This window comes from Petaurus breviceps, unplaced genomic scaffold, assembly GCF_028583685.1.
Source record: "Petaurus breviceps papuanus isolate PSGF00001 unplaced genomic scaffold, PetGlider_PUasm1.0 90417, whole genome shotgun sequence".
NCBI lineage: Eukaryota > Metazoa > Chordata > Mammalia > Diprotodontia > Petauridae > Petaurus > Petaurus breviceps.
The window spans coordinates 282,516-303,112 of NW_027187245.1; the positions used below are offsets into that span (position 1 = coordinate 282,516).

General features: G+C 37.8%; 1 protein-coding gene across 7 annotated transcripts in view; it reads right to left on the reverse strand.

The window, feature by feature from the left end:
- LOC138177479 (protocadherin-11 X-linked-like) overlaps positions 1-20,597 on the reverse strand; it is a 482,211-nt gene that overhangs the window by 220,863 nt on the left and 240,751 nt on the right. For all 7 annotated transcript variants that reach the window (XM_069108666.1, XM_069108660.1, XM_069108664.1 and 4 more), the window contains 2 exons: positions 15,072-15,146; positions 13,773-13,859 (listed from right to left, as the gene is read on the reverse strand). In XM_069108666.1, the coding sequence (XP_068964767.1) occupies positions 13,773-13,859; positions 15,072-15,146 (162 nt within the window). The remainder of the gene's footprint in view (positions 1-13,772; positions 13,860-15,071; positions 15,147-20,597) is intronic.

Genomic DNA, 20,597 nt, shown 5'->3' on the forward strand with positions numbered 1-20,597 from the left:
GCTCTATGAGAGGTGAATTGTGCTTTTTATAATACCCAGCACAATATTTTGTACACAGTAAACACTTAACATACACTGACTGATTGACTGGCTGACTGAATGTCACTCTTAGGACCAAATATAAATTAAGTCACTGCCTAGGAGGCAACATGGGATTGTAAAAAAGAGTGTTGGTTTTTGAGTCAGAGGATCAGGGTTTGAATTTCAGCTCTGCTACGTAATATGTGTGACCTTGTAGAAGTCATTGACCTTCAGGACTCAATTTTCTGGGTTTCTGTGGTCCTCAAAGCAATTGGCCTAATGTTTGTTATTATTGTATAATTTAAGGTGCCTGGGTTGTTGGGATTTTTTTGAGGGGGAAAGAAGAGATATGTTTGCTCTGGCATGTATTATGTAGGTTTCACAAACTGCACAGCATCAAATGTTAATTAAGAAATGAGAAGTATATTATTATACACACATGTATACATATATTTGTTTTGGTACTGTGAAATCCTAATTTTAATAAGAACTGATACTAGTACTTAATATTTATATACATACCCACCTAAGCACTGAATGTGCATGATTCTGCTAAAGCCCAACCATCCCAAGACCAAGTCAGATGTCTTTGAAAACTGCATTCCCTTACCTAACTTATTAGAACACTGAGTGTTACAATTTTACCATAAATAATGGTAGCTTAGAGCCCTTTAAGACTGAATAGAGTCCACAAAATAATTTTGGCACGGGGAAAAATGATTCTATTTATTGACTGTAGGTCAGTATTACTTGTAGATCCTATTAAAAATGGGAAAACCAGTTCTGAGGGGTTAATGACTTGCAGATTCTCTGCTAAAGGATTTCACAGCCTTTTCTGTTCTCCTTCAAGATAATGTCTTGATGCGGTTTTTTCTTTAATTTTCCTGTCTTTGTTCCTGTTATTGTTTTTTGTTTTTACTTTACAGAATAGCACTATTTGTGAAGTGTATTTTTAGAGCAACATTCTTCATTGTGAAAAAGATAGGCTTGTTTTAACCTTTCTGAAACAAGATGCTCAGAAGGTTTTCTTCCCTGGATCATTCATGATGTTCATATTGCTCTGTTTATTAAAAAAAAGGGCAAAAAATGATTTAAAAGGCTGCTAATGACTCAAAAGCCACTTAAAAAAATACATCACTTCCCCTGCAAAGACACACAGTCACCTCAGCATAGGTGTTTCCAAAGCAAAATGGACAACACAAGTCTGCTTCTTTAGTTAAATTAGTATTACATTTTTTAAAAAATCTCATCTCAGAACCACAGATAATAATGATGCAAATCATGCTAGGAAATGACATTGAATGTCAATGTCAGTGCCCCAAATAAACAACTCTTGAAGTTGCCAGATGAAAAAGAAATCACTCTCGACCTCTTATCTACATTAGGGATGCTCAGCATATCCAGCAGCCTTGTCACATTGTCTTAGAGGACAAATTGCTGAAGAGAAAGATAAAATTGGTTGAATACAAATAAGTGGAATTCACTGGAATTTGCATCAAGTTTATAGATTTTGACACACAGTGAGCCCAGACAGAAACAAAAAAATCCAAGGGAGTAAGTCACAGCAAACATGTTCTGCAGTATAGATGTCCAGATCAGGCATTCTTGTGGCGATGGGTTCAAAGTGGCCAAGAGGAGTTGGGGAAGATACAAAAAAGTAACATTATGGAAATGTGGCTGATATGGACCTCTGGAAAAGAGGTGATTTGTGTGTCTGAGTGTACAAAGGAATATTTTACATAGCCATGTGTAAACATGATGATGGATCAGAGGCTAGATATAATTTTATTCATTGCCAAAGGCCTCAAGGTAAGAATGTCACCATATTCAATTCAAAGAGCCATTAACCAAGAGCATATCCTTGGAAGCCACAGAAATATCTTTTAGTGTTTAAATGCAACAGGACCATTGAATATCAGCCTGTTTGGGTCTCTTTATCCTATAAAGCTTGTTAAATTCCTCTGTCAGAAAAGTTCAGAATCAGAGGTTGTAAGGAATATCTGGTTTGGTTTCTTCTCAGAATCCTCAAGTAAGTTCGGAGAATTCTTGTTTTGCTTTCAGTCACTATTTTATCACCAATTTGTTGAAGATACATTTCTCACTAGCTAGCTTTCCCTCTCTTGGCTTTTCTTCAATATATGGTTGTCCTCAAGACTAGGTTCACATGAAATTCTTTTTCTCTAGGTTTTAATGACATGTTGTCACCAATAATTATTCTAGATATCCTCTTTGGAGGGGAAGAAAGTAAAAAAAAAAAAGATGTGGAGGGGAGTGGGAAGATCACAGACTTGGAAAATGAGAGACCTGCCATCAAGTCCCAGTACAGCTAGGGGCTGTCTATGGGGGTGAATCAGTTTGCATTCAATGTTTATTAAATACTCAGTATATGTAGAAAACTACACCAAGGGTACTGCAAAGCTCAAATGAGGCAGCCCCCGAACTTGGAAAATCTATAGTCTAGTAGGAGCACAGGGCACACACACAGTAACTATAATAGAAAATAATATAGGATAAAAGCAACAAAAAAGTGTAAAACAAAGAGCTGGGTGAGGTCCAAGGACAGGGGAAGGTTATTGTTGATTGGGCAGGATTAAGGGAGGTTCCACAAAGCAGGCATCATTTGAATTAGGCTTTAAAGGACAAGTACCCTGGATAAGATTCAAAAGTTTAAGAATGTGGTTGGGGGTGATGGGGGAATGGAAGGGCATACCAGGGATAGGCAATAATGAGCATGAGTAGAGCCATGGAGACTGGAGGACAGATCGTGTATTTAGGAACGGTGAGCAGCCCTATTTTGCTGAAGCATTAACTATATGGAGAATACGAAGTGAAAGATCAATTGGTAGCAGACTTTGCAAGGCCATAAATGCCAAAGGAATCTGTATTTCATTTGGTAAGCACTAGGGATCCAGTGAAAATGCCCGAGTAGCAGAGTGAAATGGCCATATGTCCAGGCATAAGAAAGGCAATTGTGACAGCAATATGAGAACTAAATTAGTAATAGGAAAGAGTAAAGAATACAATACCTATACAAGAAGGCTATTGGAGTGTTCTAGAACATCAGTAATGAGGGTCTGTATTAAGCCTACGAGATTAGGAATAGAGAAGAGATGATGCCATTTAAGAGCTATTTTGGAAGTAGAATTAATATGACTTACTCATCAATTGGATATGAGAGATAAGAGAAGACCCTCCAAAAGACAATGCCCAAGTTTCAAACAAGAGAGCCCGGATCAATGCTGATGCTACATGGAGAAATAATGAGGTTGGAAATGGGCTGGGTTTCAGAGTGCAGTTGTGGACATGTTGAGATTCAGATGCCAGTGTAGAGGCCTTGTAAGCAGGCAGAGATGTGGATGCCAAGATCAGAAGAGATGTCAGACTGGATCTCTACACTGGGAAGACCTGCCAAGATGTTGAAATTGTAGCCATGGGAGCAAATGAGATTACCCAAGGAGAAGGTCAAGATTGAAAAAGCAGCATAGACTCTTATGGGGCCCATCTTGAGCAAAGTATCCCTTTGGGGGGGGGGTAGGCCTCCTCCCTCTTTAGTAGCTTAGAAACTCATAATGTCCTGTGATGTGCTTCTACTCTCCTTGCCCCCAGCAACTAAACTCCCAGAAAGCAGCATCAAATTCTCCTGAAAAAACTTATGGCCAGATTGCATGAGCTTTGGTCCTTGAACATCATCAGTACCCTCGGTGTCTCCCTTTCTTGGTCTTATGTGTATCCCCAGGGTTTAGCACAGGGTCTGTCACATAGTAGGGCCCTTAACTAATGTTTACTGAATTAAAAATTAAAATTGAATTGAATTGAAAGTCTAAATTAACTCCCACTATCACTCTTGACTCCCAAGATTTGCTCCAAGTAGAAAACATGCTAGTTACTGATCACCATGAGTAGCATTGTCACTTTTGCCACCTTGAACTTGAAAGTCACGTTGGGGGATGGGAAAAGAAAGTAAGTTTAGGTAACTTCCTTTGCAACATTTTAAAATGGGACATAAGGTACGAAAAATTTATTTACCTTAGTTTAGAGCCAAATGCCTTTTACAGAGGTGTAAATTATATTATCTTTGAAGTGCTGGTTCTCAAAGACATTTCTTTTAGAATATTAAAAGAACAATTTACATTTTAATGCAGTTATAAAAATCCCTTTCAAAGCAACAATGATGATTGATGGTGAGCTAAGTGGTATCCACATTAGCTGGAGTGGGGCACTCAGTCAATAAACATTTATTAAGCACCTACTATGTGACAGGCACTGTGCTAAGAAGTCTCTGGCACAGAGCAAACACTTCCTAAACTGCTGGGGACTGACTGATCTGTAACTTCCTGTCACACAAAGCTTTCATTTCTCCATTTCAGACCTGCCTGTTCTTATCCTCCAACCACTTATCTACTGACTAATGTCTCTTAGTCTTATCCATTTGTATGGATTCTTTAGAGACCATGGAGCTGAGAAATTGGTTATGAAGACTTTTCCACAATTAATCATTTGTCTTCTGATTCTAAGTTTATTTAAGTGGTTGTGAACTTGGAAAAAAAATTGGGTCAGCTACTTGCTAACATCTTGGATTGAAGTGGCACTGGCTTTGAAAGACATGCAGGCTGTTTTCTGCTAATAAGTTATTGGAGAATATTGTCAATGAAGATAAAATGCCATGGTCTCACCAGAGGGTGAGCAGTCCAATAGCAGCATCTGGGGGCATACGTTTTGCTCAGCAAACCAGGTGCTCTGCCTCACTGTCATGGACTTGCTGAGGGAGTATTTTCTGAGGCTCCTACTGCTAAGTTCTTTTCAAGTTAACTCCAACCTGACCAGAGGTTCACTTCCCAAAGGCCTAGTGATAGTATTATTGTGGTTGACCTGTTTTAGGTTATTTTCCTCGATTTTCAAGAACTGTAGAATCGGCTACAAAAAGGCAAGAGATGGTAGGAACAGAGTGCTCTAGTCTAGGATGTATAAGAACAGGAAATGTCAGCAGGTAATAATGGCACAAGAGAAGGTCTACCTACTTCAAAGTACAAATAAATAGAAAACAAAATAAAGAAAAATATTTCAAGGTCCAAGAGGCCTGAGATCCATCTTTGACACTAAGTGTATTCACAGTAAATAGAGTCGTTTTATATCAATACACACAGAATGTAAGACATACTACGCTCTCAGGAAACAGACCCAGTATCTCTAGATGTGTCAACTCGACTTTACACCAGGGAATGCCATACCCTTTTATACACAGAAGACAACTGTCTTATGTGGGTAGTGTGCTTACCCAAGATTCTTGGTGGAAAGTTGGATATATTTTGTAATTGCTATTGTTAACAGAGACCAGTTCTGGAATTTTCTTATAGGATCCTCACTAAGTTTAGCTAGCTTGCAACTAAATCAACTGAAACAGTTAAATTATTATATGCTAATTTTGATCCTGTAATTTGATGCCTGTCTAGAAGACAGAATGCATCATTTTTTTCTGGATAACTAATCATTTCATTAATAATTCCAGCATATTACCAATAAAATGGGTCAGTGACACTCTTGAATGCCAAAGATCCCTCTTGGAACCCACTCAACATTTATATGCCCTTGGAAGGGTGGGTGTTCCTGAGAGTGGCAACTGACTCTGTAATCAAAGTGAAATATTTTACTAATGTTCATAACATCTTACTTGTGTGAAACCGGGCTGTCTGCTGTAACCAAAGACAAAGTATTGATTTTAGTTAGTGGTTGGAAAAGAATGTATCTAGAAAGATTATCAATGCTAGCACATTTTGAGAAATGTTGCCCTGAAAAACAAACCTGCGCATTATATGAGTAATACTATTTATGGTTATTATGTTGGTCTAGTCTTATAGAGTTGCTTAGGGCACTGAGATGTGAATGATTTGTCTGGTCTAACACATGGCTTCTTTGAGACCTGGAAAATCATCCTGACTCAGATGAAGTCTTGACCCTGTCTAATGGGTCATGCTGCCTCTTTTTATTTTCTAAGATATAAATATGAAAATTGCAAAGGAATTTTTTCAAGCAACAAGTATATCTGCTACATTATTTTATGTTTAAGATTTGCTTTGTGTTATAAAATGGTAAGTTTTAACAATTTTATTTAAATTAAATATGAACTAAGTAAATTAATTTTAGGGTTTTAAAAATGAAATGTAGCAGCTTTGTTTTTTTTAAATGAGGGAAAGAATATGTCATTTTGAATGAAATACACATTATAGATGTCTAAGGTTCCTTCCAGCCCCAGACCTGGTACACAACGCTTCTGGAGAGTCACTCTTGCATGGTCACTGTTTTTTCACATTACGACTAAATGGGAGCTCAAAGAGCTAAGGGGAATTATTGTTGCAGCCTTGTCTATTAAAGTTAACATTCCCATAACCTCCACATATCAGAGTCCAGTGGATTCCAGGTTGTGCTGTGTGAGCTTTTCTGTGGATTTACTGAAGTAAACACACAGGGTTCCCTAAATCAACCTTACAGGCCATTAAGGGCTGGCTAAAAACACAACACACATAAGTCAGGGAATTTGGAAAGAGGTAAAAAGCTGTCTGGACAGATTTAGTTAAGTTAAATTTTGTTTTGACATTAGGCACTGCATGAAAAATCATATGCAACAACATGGGCCCAAATTTATGTGAGAAAATGATTTGCTTCAAAAGTTTGGGATAAATACCTAAACATTTCTGATTTCCTCCTAAAATCTAGAAAGCCCCAAATCTACAACTGAGTCATCAGAATGACCATGAATATAGATTTGTTTTAAATTCTATAAATATTTGCGACTATATCCTTCATCTAGTTAGCAAATACCGCTGCCATATTTATCAATTTTTAAAAAGTTGATTGCCAGGCCTGTGGTGCTCAACGGCTCTGAAGGCATGATCGCCATCTGTTGCAACAATGGGGATTTCTCAGCTCAGGGTGCTCACAAGCCTTCTGGCAGTGGACTGTTAGCCATCTGCCATGCTGCCATGGTCTATTAACATGCCAAGGGACTCGATAGAATGTCAGGCCACACCTGGGAAATGCAATCTGGGAACAGGTGTTATTCCTCCATGAACAGAACCTTAGCCTTCAGTAAAACTGACATTATGAAAGGACAAGACTAGCTGGGGCTTGGGAGTCTGGTCACAAGGGTATGGATTATGATTAGCACTGACCACGTTGACTGGAAAACCATTCTTACAAATGATGTTTGTGCCTCAAGGTATGGAGGTTTGGACTTCTACTTTTCCTTCCACTGATTAGTATTTTATTATAAATACTATAAATTATAAATTATTATAAATTATAAGTACTATAAATAGCAAGGGCTAAAAGTCAGTGAGAGTATTTCTAGTTTTATGGATACAATAAATTAGATTTCTGGTAGGACAGAAGTCTTTTTCTTTATCAAATGACTAATTCTAATTTTGTTGCTATTTTTAGTATTAATAAAATAATAACCACCACTGGTCAAATGGATAACAGGCTTGTGTTGGAGTCAGGAAGATGGATTCAAATCCTGCCACTGCCACATACTTGCTGAGTGATCACGAAAAAGCCACTTAAATTTAAGAAGGCTAATCGACCACAGTTCTAGAGCATCCACAGTGAAGAATGCTACCCAATTTCTCCCAGAAGGGCACAATTAGACGTATGTTTTAGACACAGCTAATGTGGAAATCTGTTTTTGCCTGGCTGTGCATGTTTGTTACAAGGGTTTTGTTTTTCTTTTTTTTTTCTTCCAGTGTGAGAACAATGTAATAAACAAACAAACAAATAAATAAATACTTGTTAATTGAGAAATTCAATTAAGCTAAAAAGCTTAAAAAGAAAAATGAACAGTAACTCAACTTCTAGTTCTCCTAAAGAACTTGCTAAGACTGTGATGAGTTGCATATGAGTTTCCAAAAGGCATTGGTAGCAGGATTTTCCACACTGGGAATTCAGCATTCTGATGAAGTCTCTGGTTCAAATCAAATATTTATTGAATGTCTACTATGTGTTAAAACTAAAATTTCCATACAGTGTTTTGGGCAAATTTATCTCATATAGATTTGCAAAAATCTAGGGCAATGTTTTGACCAGTGAAGCCGTATGTTACTGCACACGCCTAGTATTCTCTGGAAGTCAAGTTGTACTAAATGAAATAATTACATTTAACTACTGCACTCATCAAATCACATATCACTGAAAGCATCCCCCTCAAACGTCTACCTGGTAGAACTTTCTCTCCCCCACTCCCCTGCCATTTAAAACTGTCATTTCCCCTCTCTGCAGTCATACAGTTAACCAACACAGAAGTCCCTGTGGCTACCAGTAACACTCTTTGATCAGGGAAAATATTCCCTGGGATGCACTTAGCTCCCCCATGAAAACTATTATTACCTGGTTACTTAAAAGGTTTTGCCTTGATTATGGCAATATGTCACCATGCCTAGCTACTCAACATTCTCACTTCCCTCTGTCTTCCCCATACCCAGTATCTTCTGTCCCCAAAGGATCTCCAAAGATATCTACACCAAAGACTGTCCCACTGAAGCTTTGGAAAATCGGATCTAAACTTTCTTCTAGGTAACAGTCAGCTCACATTTTCATAAAACACAGGCTTTTCCATATCACACAGTGAAAGCATAACACAAACCACATCCTGCTATTTCAATGAAAAGTTAAGTGCTCAGCACTTTTAGAGGCATAAATTATGAAGCACAGAATGGGACTTGTCTCTGGATGTAACTGTGGTACTTAAAAGCATTTCCCAGGATACCATCTGATGGGAAGACTGAGGCTGGCAGCTGGAGGAAATTAATGGTCATCAATTCTTTGGAAGTAATCATGTGGTTTCTTTTACCTGAGGAATATTATTGAGAAACCACTATTGCTAAAGAGAAATCCTACTAGAGATGGTTGCATTGAGTGGACATGCATGTGTAGAAATTCAAAATGCTGCTTAAGGACATTTGCACGTTGCTTCATGCAATCAAAAGAGGGTGGTTTCTCCAGTTACCTCAATATCTTCATCCTTCGCTGGTGAGCAGAGGTTTCAATTCTGGGCCTTAACCTGTGCGGTCAACCTCTGCTTAGGCTTGCTTTATTCACAAGCAGTCTTACAGTGTTGCAAGTCCCTCTGTTGGCAACTGGGACTCACTTAAAATTTCAAAAGTTTATTTATTTGGTAAAAAAATATGATTAGTCAAACTGTGAATTTCTTAAGGGGAAGGGGGAGAGAAGATATAAGATATTATGATTGAAAGTGCTACACTACCATCTTTTAAATCAAAACACTGAATCAATCATGTTGTTTGCTACTATTCTAATATTCTAGAATGTTTGGTTTGGTTTGAACTGTGTGAGGTTTAATTATATTTTATCACAGATATCTACCCTTCCTTGCCGGTTTTATAGTCAGATTTTATTGAATCTCCTTTCCTCCTTTCTCTTCTGTGGGTTTTTGTGCAATATTCTTGCCTGATTCTTCTCCTACACTCTGACTACTCCTAAATTTCCATTGCTGGTTCATGGGCCATAACATATCCCCAATTGCAGATGACTTCAAGGTCTATATATTCTGCTCAATCATTGCCTGGAAGTTCTATCCCAAATCATCAACTGCCTATTGAATATTTCAATCTAGGTGACCTGGACACATCCCACACTAAACGGATCCAAAGCAGAATTCATTATCTTTCTTCCCACATTCCCTCCTACTCTTCTGTTCCTGTGGAGGATATCACCATCCTTCTAGTCCCCACAAGTCAAATTCAGTTATCAAATCTTGCTGCTTCTACTTCCACAGTATCTCTCACATCTATTCCTTTTTACCACTCCCAGCCACCATCTTAATTGAGGCCCAAATCACCTCTCACCTGGACTCTAGCAAAGACCTTCTAATGGGTCTCCTTGCCTTGTCTCTGACCACTATAATTCATCTTCCACACAATTGCCAAAGTCATTTTCCCAAAGTGAAGGTGTGACCATGCACTCCCCTACTCAGTAAATTACAATGGTCCTGTATTGCATGAAAACAATTTTTCTTTAAGTCTAGACTTCGCAGAGCTTCCTGGGATATTTCTTATTTTAAAAGAAACTCACATGGCACTAAAGTCTAGGAATTGTCCATTAATTTGTATCATATGCTCTTTACTTCTCATTGCAACAAAACACAATCCCGAACCACAGATGCCCACGTAAGTATTGTAGACATGAATAATTGATGAATATCCTCAATAACTATGATTTTTCCTGTACTCAGATTCGGAGTTTCATAGGGGTATTATCATGGAGGTGTAGGTTAGGTTGTGGGAAAGTGGAAAAAGACAAGACCCCAAGTCGCCAATTTCCGCCTTATTTTAATGCTTCTGGCACAGTATGATTCTGCTCGGTGACCACATCAATGTTTTGGAATGTAGCAGTGGAAAAAAGTTATTATATAAAGAAAAGAGAACAGTTCTATTGGGGAATATGCTTTTTTGGGATCCCACTGCTTTTATGGCTAATTTGGGTATTATTTAAAGCCCTTAGATGTCTCCACACATTCTTTCTGGAATGTTAGAGAGATAAGCGAACCTCATAGGATTCTGATATATGCTTCCCTTAGGAAAGAGATACCCTTCACTCTACCTTAACTCTACCCTTAGCTCTGTGGGAGTCTGTACCCTTAGGTAGGAGTTCTCGAAATATTTGGTTCCAATATTAAGGATATGTGTATGAAACTCTGCCTTATTTTTGTCTAGTAAGGAGAGACTATACACTGCATTCACATTCAGGTAAACACCCTCAAGGGTTTCCCCAGTGTGGAGAGAGACTTGCCTAAAAGGAAATGCTAGTCCACATAAATTTGCATAAAGAGATCTTGGCTGTCCCTCCTGAAACCACCACTATATATGGGGGAATCAGACCTTTCTTGAGGGCGCCCTCCACCTTTAAGCAATGGATTTCTGGTAATACATGTGTTGTCGTTGACATCCATATGGTCTCTGGACTTTGATTTCTGGGACCCTGAATTTGGCCAAGCATGGAAAGCTAATAGTGGCAAAGCCATCATAGAATGCTACATTCTTCATGCAATAAAAAAATGCACAGCAATTCACATTAGGTAGCATGTATAAAATGGGCCAACCTGCCATTTTTACCACATCTGCATGTTCTCTTGTTACTGTACAGATGTGGGAGTGTTAGCTCTAGTGAATGATTATGTGTTTCCTGACCCTTGTGCTATGGAAATTAGATCTGGGAGATCTAATTTATCTTCTTTGGTTGATGAAATTCATACTGATAATAAAAACTGACTTGGAACTCCCATTTTTTTTTTTTATTTCCAGTTGTACTACTAAAACATTTTCTAAGGATCTTAGCAAAATTGCTGATCTTTCTCTAAGGAAATGGACACATTTGTATTGATTTTCTCCACTCAAAGAACAGCTGACCTATGCTTTCATTTTCTCCACTGTATTTCCATACAGTTAAACAGATATCTTGGAAATCTATGGGGCCACCATTTCTATCACTGCTCATACAAATCCCCAAACCCCTCCCTATAACTTGGCTCATTACTTTTCTCTAAATATCAAGAGTTAGGAATGGACTCAAATATGTTCATAGGAAAATTGAAAGCTAATAAAATATTCAGAAACCTTCATCATATCAGCAATTTTGCCTAGTCTGTGTTGTTTTCATAACCAAAATGGATCTTTTGATACATAGTTAATGAGATATTTTCTGAATAACCTAGCACTAACTTCAAAAGTAACTTGCAGAAAAGGAAGATACATTTAATTCTGTAGAGGTAGTATAGTATATGACAAATATTTAGTCAAAAACTTCTTTTTTTCATACCTGTGCAAAGTAGCATTACAACAGGGTGTCTCCTAAGCTCTACAATTATACACTAGGGCATAACTTAGATTAGGAAAGAGTTCATAGACAACAAAAAATTCCAGTTGCTGGGAAAAATGAATAAGCAAAGGGATCTCAGGCAGAAACCACCTAAGAAGAGACAAAAGGCTTCTGTTTCTAGATCTGATCTAATATAGGTAAAGGAATATGAAAAATAATCTAATTTGTCAGAACTCAATCGAGCAGATGGTATATCTTACATGAATCATCAGGATTAAATATTTTCATCCCTGAGGTATTTTTGAATCCATGGAACTAATCTACTGCTATTTATCAATCCAAGAGAGCAGGATTTTACTTGGATAGGTCAAACTACTAGACCTTGAGAGAAATAGGCTGACATCATGAGGCTTTCTTGAAAGCAATTGTTCTCATTACTTCAAGAGAGTCTTGTATGTCAGGAATCTGTCTGTAATTTTCTGAGAGGCCTTTGTGGATATTGATTTAGTTGAAAGGGTTAGTTTGTTCACACCTCAGGACAGATCCCTAATGATTTTTCTTGGCTCCTGAATCAGAAATGACCCGTAAGTAAAAATGTCTGAGTATGGGGAGTTCAGTAAAACTTAATTAACTGAGAATCCAGTAATTCAACATTTTGATCTTTTGGAAAAAGGCTCTTCTGAAATCTAATTTTACTTAGCAAGTCCTTTTTTCTTAAACGAATAATGTCATATTACAAAAATGTTCTACACGGAATACTTAAAAATACTTAAGAAGACAAAGCCCCTTCACATACTTCAAGAGTATCTATTGAAATAATAATATATAAATAGCGTACTACTAACAACTCTTATGAGCACAAGGACTTTGAGTTACTTTTTAGTAATATATTCATAGTAACTAACATTCATATGGCATTTTCTATATGCCAGGCACTGTGCTAAGTGCTTTACAATTATCATCTCATTCGGTCCTTACAACAACTCTGGAAGGCAGATGCTATTATTTTGACCTGCATTTTACAGATGAGGAAACTGAGGCAAACAGAGGTTAAACAACTTACCCAGCATCACATAGCTATTCAGTGAAGCTAAATTTAAACTCAAAATCTTCCTGACTCTGGCCCGGCACTCTATCCACTTTGCTACCTAGTTGCCCAGTAGTCATAGTGATGTGCGTTCATTCATTTACTCTTTCTTGAGCCCTCCTGTAACCAATGGCATACATTTCCAAGTAACTAGCTAGGGTTTAGAAATGCAGTCTGTGTTTATAAAAGAGCAAAATTGACTAGACTCTCAAAGGGAGTCAAAACTTTGCTTCATTAACTAGTGAGTCTATTCAACTGAGCTAACTAGTAACAGAGAACGGAGACCAGAGATCTTTTAAAAGGTCTCTTTTAAAGTGTTTCCTAAGATCTAGGATAAAGCTATAGGTTAAATGAAAGAAAGGACATGACTAGCCTGGTTTGAGTTGTGCTTTATACTTGAAACTAATAAAACTGTATTGCTTTATAAACTGTCATTTGAAATTGTTACTTATTTAGATGGGTGCCCACCTTCATTAATCAAAATTTGATTGAACTGAATTCAGCCTGCTATAAACAGTAGATCTACTTGGAATGAGATTCGAGAAATAAAGTTCAAAGTAATCTGGACTATAGATCAAAGCATTTCTTTGAAGAGTCATTCTCCAGCATTTTCAGTCCACTGACCCAGGACCTGACTTACATGTGGGTAAAGTAGGTAGGTATCTCTATTGTATGAGATAAAAGATGCCAAGAATCCCCAAAAATATTGACCTAAATTCCATCATTAAAATATCTATTTCTTCCACTAATAAGATATCCTTTTGAAATACAAATAACCTTGGCAAGAAGTCATTATAGCATATATAGTGAATATTCCTCCTCTATTAATTCTTTTCCATACCTGAGCAGAAGTCCAGATGTCCACAGCTGTCTCCTGAATAGATGGCTCTCTCAGTGGAGTACGTGGTCTAGTCGCTGGCATCAAATGCTTTTTAAGAAAAAAAATGGAAAAGTATATTTTGTTGTTAGTTAACAGCAAAGATGATCAGCAATGGCTTGGAAAAAATGTAGCTCAATAAATGTGTATTTGCAATATACAAATACATCAGTAACACTTTATAGTGACTTGTATTACTCTGCATTGTGTCCAGGATAGCTATTACATTGCTTTTATCTTTGATCGCTATTGTGCTATGATGCCAACGATCATTTTCAAGATCAGGCTAACTCAGTAGGTAAAGGAGCTCTAGATGATACTTGGCCATGGACATTCCCCTTGTAAAGAGAAGTTATGTAGCCTAAGGAATAAGGAGCAAGGCTTAAAGCTAAGAATACCTAGTTTTAAGGGCTACCTCAGTGCTCAAGGCACTCTTCAAGACAAGAAAGTGTTTATATTGGTAGAGTGAGTTTCCCTCAAGAGTTCCCTAAACCAATGAAACCCCAGGACTTATCCATATCTGGAGGCTGCCCTAATGGTATAGATTTTATGGGGTTGGCATCATTTCAGAGGACAACAGTACTGCCCAAGGAAGGTGAGGTGTCAAATTGTAGAGCTCTTGTCAGAAAGCAATATGGAAACATGGGTTCCTTATTAGATATGAGGATACAAAAACCAACTTTGTCTTAAATTTCTCCTTGACCTCACCCTCCTCAGACCATTTCAGTGGACCAAAGACTCAGTACATATTTCACCCTGTCCTGCCTTTCACTTTAAGACAAAAGAGCCATCTCCCCAGAATCAAATGGTCTAAGGGACTAATGGGATTGCTTCCCGTGAGACACTAATAAGCACTAGTATAATCACATTTCTTCACACCAAAGATTATTATACAAAGCACACTCTCACTTAAAGTCATTAATTGATGCTACAATGTCATAAATGGGTTCTATGGGTTGAATGATGTTACAATGGGGCTTGCAGACTTTACAATGAAAGTTGGTTAAAATCTATTAATGATCTTACCATTTCTTGTGAAATGGCACCCAGTAGAGCAATATTACTCATTTGATCTCTATCTGTATAGAGGATGGCATACTATAAGTAATGAAATAATAGAAAAGATGGGCCCACAGGAAATTTGAGGGACTTCCCACGTGCACAATGAGAACTACATATTTAGAATCTCATATGAAAGTTCTCTAAAGGTTTCTAGGAAAGAAAACAACAGACAAAAGTTTTTAGAATTCTTTGTTTGCTTACCAGAGGGTAAGTCCGGATAGTGATTATATTGGGATCCTTTAAAGCAGCATCAGTTATCCCGAGCTCATGTACAGCCTTTTGGAGGTGGAAAATAAAAAAAAAACATTCTGTTTAGCTACATACTAAAAAGAAAACAGCAACAAAAATTGAAAATACTGATAGAAGGAAAACAAGTAGACTAATCAGTATAAAATTTGGTAAGACTTGGGAACCCATAAACAGATAATTACATGTTTTCATTTATGCTTTTTTCAATTAATTCCACCTGAGTCATTTCAGTTTTATATTTCCCTTATTTTTTGCTTCTGTGACAATTTTATCTTATTAAACAAGAAAACAATGTGTTTGAAACTTTAATGACATCACTTTGATACTGGTCTGTTTTCCTAACACTTGTGTCCTTCTATTTCCTAAGGGATGGGTATGTGTGAAAAAAATTAACTGACAAAAAGCAGTTGCCACAAGTGGTTAAAAGAGTCAAGAAATCACATTAGCCAACAAATGGTTAAACTCTGTTAAACAGACAGAGATGGCATCCAAGGGTAACACCAGGTGAGAGCTCAAACAAATCTGTAGAACACTACAGAGAAGACCATTGGAAGGAAAGGAGAAAAACCAGTTTTATAAAACAGCAAGACACAATAAAAATGAAAGAGAAATTTCTAAAGAAAACTCAGCATGAGCCTCAGTTAAACCACATATGCCAACTACATTTAGAGATGGACCTTAAACAATAGCAGTTATTAAAAACAATGCATTTGTCAAGGTTTTTATAATCGTTTTCATCATTAACGACAGAAGAGCTCCTACATTTGGACTTTAAAACCTCAGGCCCCAAAATGCCACAAGAAGTAGAAATGGCACTAATGAAGATAAAGTTAGAAATAGCAGCTAGATCTGACCAAGGACACGACAAGGAAATGTGTGAACTACCTCTAAATAATGGAGTAATTGTTTATAAAACAATTGCTTATAAAGATATCTCAGGGAGGAGGAGAAACAGATGGAATAGGGCAAGTCAATGATGATATAATTACACCCCCCCCAAAAAAAATGTCCATTGAGAGAAGATCATTACCTAGTAATTCGTGTACCTACTTCTTCATCTTAAAAAATCTTTATGGGTCTGATTTATTTATATACCTAGTAAAATAGAAAGCGTATTGGTTCAGGTATCAGAAGACCTGGTTTCAAATCCCACTTCTGACCATTTACTTCCTGTTTTAATTTTGAGCATGTTATTTTGCTCTAAGATTAATGCTTGTTTATATATGTTTAACACCACTGTCATGGTGGCTGTCTTCTGAAATAAACAAATGGCAAAGGGGTTCTTCAATAGATGATGGAGTCCGCTAGGTGGTTTTGTTTGCAGTTGATATTGTACTGATCACATCAAGCCCCAGAACATGACAGCTCCTCCTCCATGAGATCCACTATCATTTAAAAATGAGGTCAATCTAACAATTCATACAAGAAATACTAAAGGATGAAAAATGCCTGTTGACCTGATTATAATATGGCCAACCCACTCACTTAATCTTTCAGACATTATATTTGGGACAAGAACTGCAGATAGACAATGATTTGGGCCTCCAACAGAAAGAAGAGCAATGATTGTTGGGGAAGGAAGTAAACCATTAGCTTCATAGGAAAACTGGGCTTAGAGAAGGGGAAGGAGAATGTTGGTTTACCAAAAGAATCCTGGGAAGTCTACTGTGATCAGTATTTACCAGAGAGCTAGAGACCATATTTTTAAAGGAAAAGCTAGACATACCAAGGGAGCCTTCAAAAAGAAGCAGACAAAAGCAGATGCAAAACCTGAATTATGCTTCTGTTACCTAACTTTGAATTTCCACTGTGGCCTCCTCATTTTTTCCTGTGTCAAGTGAGAAGGAAAATAGCCAGAGAAAAAGAAAATGGGAATCCATTGAGTGTTTTCCTCTAATCCCTCAACGTTGAAGCAAACGAAATCCTCTACACTCTCCACTAAGGCCTTGGACATTTTGGAGCTTCTTAAACAAACTCAAACAACCACCATGAACCTTATAAAAATGCAGAGCTCAATTGTACTCAATTAAGTGGTTAGTAGACATGACAAGCAAAGTTTCTAGAGAAATAACAAGACAATTGTAGCAGTAAGCACCCCAGCATCCCTAGGGTGGCTGCCAACACAGGTTCTTAGATCTGCTTTGTTAAAGGAAAGCAACTCAAAATGGGTTAACAAGCTTACTTTAACCAGTGAAATATGTATCATTTACCTAGTCAGGGGAAAAAAGCAAGCACCCTGAACTTCAGAGTATACAGACAGAATTATCAAGACAGAGAAACAGATCAAGTAGACAGATTTCCAAACTGTCCAACCATTACAAACATACCAAATCAACATCTGGGTTTTTCAAAACCAGGGGACTCTCAACAATGGCTTCCCAGAGTCTCATCTGATCAAATCACAGAACACTTCTCAAAGTGAGCCCCAAAACAAAGCTGCACATCAGGGCTTATATAGCCTTCTCCTGACTCAGAGAATGTAGCAACCTTATTGACCCACTGGCCAATAAAAAAGTATCTACTGAAAAACAAGCCTCCCTCCCCAGGCTCCAGGTGCACTTTAGCCTAGGGGCAGGGAAGATCTTTAAAATTTACATTCCCATTACAAAAATCATATTGGCTTATTCATATACACTGATAGAAGGCAGCTGGGTGGTGCAGTGGATAGAGTACCAGGTCTGGAATCAGGAAGACATGAGCTCAAATTCAGCCTCAGCCACTTCCTAGCTGTATGACCCTGGGCAAGTCACTTCACCCTGTTTGTTTCACTTTCCTCATCTGTAAGATGAGCTGGAGAAGGAAATGGAAAACTAATCTAGTATCTTTCCCAAGAAAACCCCAAATGGGGTCAAGAAGAATCAGACACAACTGAAAATGACTGAACAACAGCAACAATGATACACTGAAATGATAAAAGCAATTTGGAATTGTAACACAAAGAATAAAATACTTTAACTGCCCATGTGTCTATAAAGAGAGAGAAACAGGGAAGGCAACAGGATTTGAAAGATAAGGACAGAAGGAACCCCAGTTTTCACTCTAGCTCTGCCACCAACTACTATCTCATGTTATCTCTTGAAGCTTCAGCTTCCTCATGTAGGTAAACTGAGGACACTGGACTAGGTCAGCTTCAAGAATCACTTCATCTCTAACATTATATTCTAGGATTCTAAGGTGTTTTCTTTTTACTTCCTTTTAAAAATGCCTAAGTCTCTGGGAATACAATATTAAGTGAGTTTTTCTAAAGAACATTAAGTGTAGTTTGACAGTGCTATTTAAGGTGACAGAGATCACATCCAGGGTTCTTAGCGAGAAGAGAAATAACTCATGAATTAGCTATGAAGGAGCTTTAAGAATAAAAAATTATGTTTGTGTAAAGCTTTAAAAAAAGACTATGTTACAGAAGGAGATTCCCAATCAAATCCCAAGAGAGGGCCATGTGTATTCTCAGCTTTTAGAAGTTTTTATTTTTCCCAAGTCTCTTAGAGTTACATTTTCCATGCATACTTTAAACATCTGATTTAAACATACTCTGTCAACTGTCACCAGTCTGATGGCTGTCTGAGCTGTCTTCTACCACCTACATAATACTGCAGCATTCTAATGCCCATTGCATCAAGTAGAAATAGCAGTCTGAGTGGGTAAAGGTTTAAAGTTATGGAAATATAGATTGTTTTGAAGTTGTCCAACTAGGACATCATTATAATTTGTCAGTGCTACTCAAATGGGCTACTAAATGGGCTTAATTAGTGAAATGGCAAGAAAATTATCAATTTGCTATCAAACATACCAGCAAATTTTTCCCTTTTTGTTGTTGTTTAGCCATTTTCAGTTGGGTCCAACTCTTTCTGACGACATTTAGGATTTTCTTGGGGAAGATACTGGAATGCTTTGCCATTTCCTTCTCCAGCTCATTTTACAGATGAGGTAACTGAGGCAACAGCAACTTGCCCAGGGTCACACTGCTAGGAAATGTCTGAGGCTGGATTTGAACTCAGGAAGATGAGTCTTCCTGAATCCAACCCTGGTGCTGGTGCACTATCTACCATGTCACCTATCTGCCCACCAATTGTAGGGACAAACAAATGTATTATTTCTTTCACTCAATCCTCCTCTACAACGCCCCCCCCCAAAAAAAAACAATTAGAATGTCTATCAGTCAAGTAAGATTTTGAAATTGGGGAAAGGGAGAGAAACCTCCATTCCTTCCCCACTTCAGGAAGTTAAAATACATCGATTATCTGAACTTGACTGTAGGCAATTGTTTTCTCATCTTTAGTTCTTCATTCTGCTAGAGAAGAAGCCAATCTATATATTCTCCTTCCCTTTTCAAAACCAAAGAACAAAACTCTGCTTCTCTCTGAGGAAATTTTGAAGCTTTTCTACTTTCCTGAGGTTCTATTTGTTGCTGTTTGATAGTGACAAACTGTGGGTATAGACTTGAAGCTCCTAGATTAGAACACCAATCCAAAGACTATTCCTTAAAGATGTAAGAGATGAGGAGAGGAAAAATGTACAAGGGGTAGTTGGAGTTGACCTTTGGGGCCAGAAAGGCAAAAAAAAAATCCTTTCCACTTATCCTATGACTTTTCAAATCTTTTCTGATGTGGTTACAGAGAAGAGGTACTCAGTCCAAGACAACACCATTCTAATTGTCCTGTTCTCATCTTTCTCCTCTCATAGGGTCCCAGAACCCTATGAGAACACAGGGGTGGATACTTCTGCATGCTAAGATCCTGGAGTGATTTCTTCTCATCTTACTGGTTCAACTACCACCTCTATTTGCAGATGACATGCAAATTTGCTTTTTCCATTCCTCAGTCTGTCCTTGGAGCCCAGTTTGGGTAATTTCCTTCCTAAAATGTTTCACATAGCTCAATGCTCAGATGGTCTAAATGGAAAAAAATGACAGGTACATGTCACACTGGACTTTCCATCAGAATATCAAAGTAACCACACATCATATTAGCTGTCCTGAAAAGTCATGTAAATTGAGCTAAGCATAAGTTGAAATTTAGATTTTGGCTTTTAATGTTGCATACCTTGGTTACACCATGAAAAAAAAAAGTCGGTCACAAACCTTACTCCAAGGGAGAAGTGGGCAATATCAGGAAATACTGTCTTGTTTTTCTTTTTCAAATTAAGAGGTTGAGGCTCCTTATCTCACTCAGTCTGGAAGTGCAGTGGCCATTTACAGCTATGAACCCACTGCCGATCAGCGTGGAAGCTTTGACTGGCTCCATTTCTGATATTGGCCTACTCACCAGGCTTTTTTCTCCTGGGCATTCACCATACTGGTGCATAATTTAGTGGATACTCTTATTGGCTTTAGCCCCTCTATACAGCTCAGAACTCCTGAACTCAAGTCATCCAACCAGCTTCAACCTCCCCAATAGCAGGGATTGCTGGCTTGAACCATCAGGCCTAACCAGTTTTTTTAAGAAAATTAAATATACTCCTTAAAGTTCTTGAGCAATG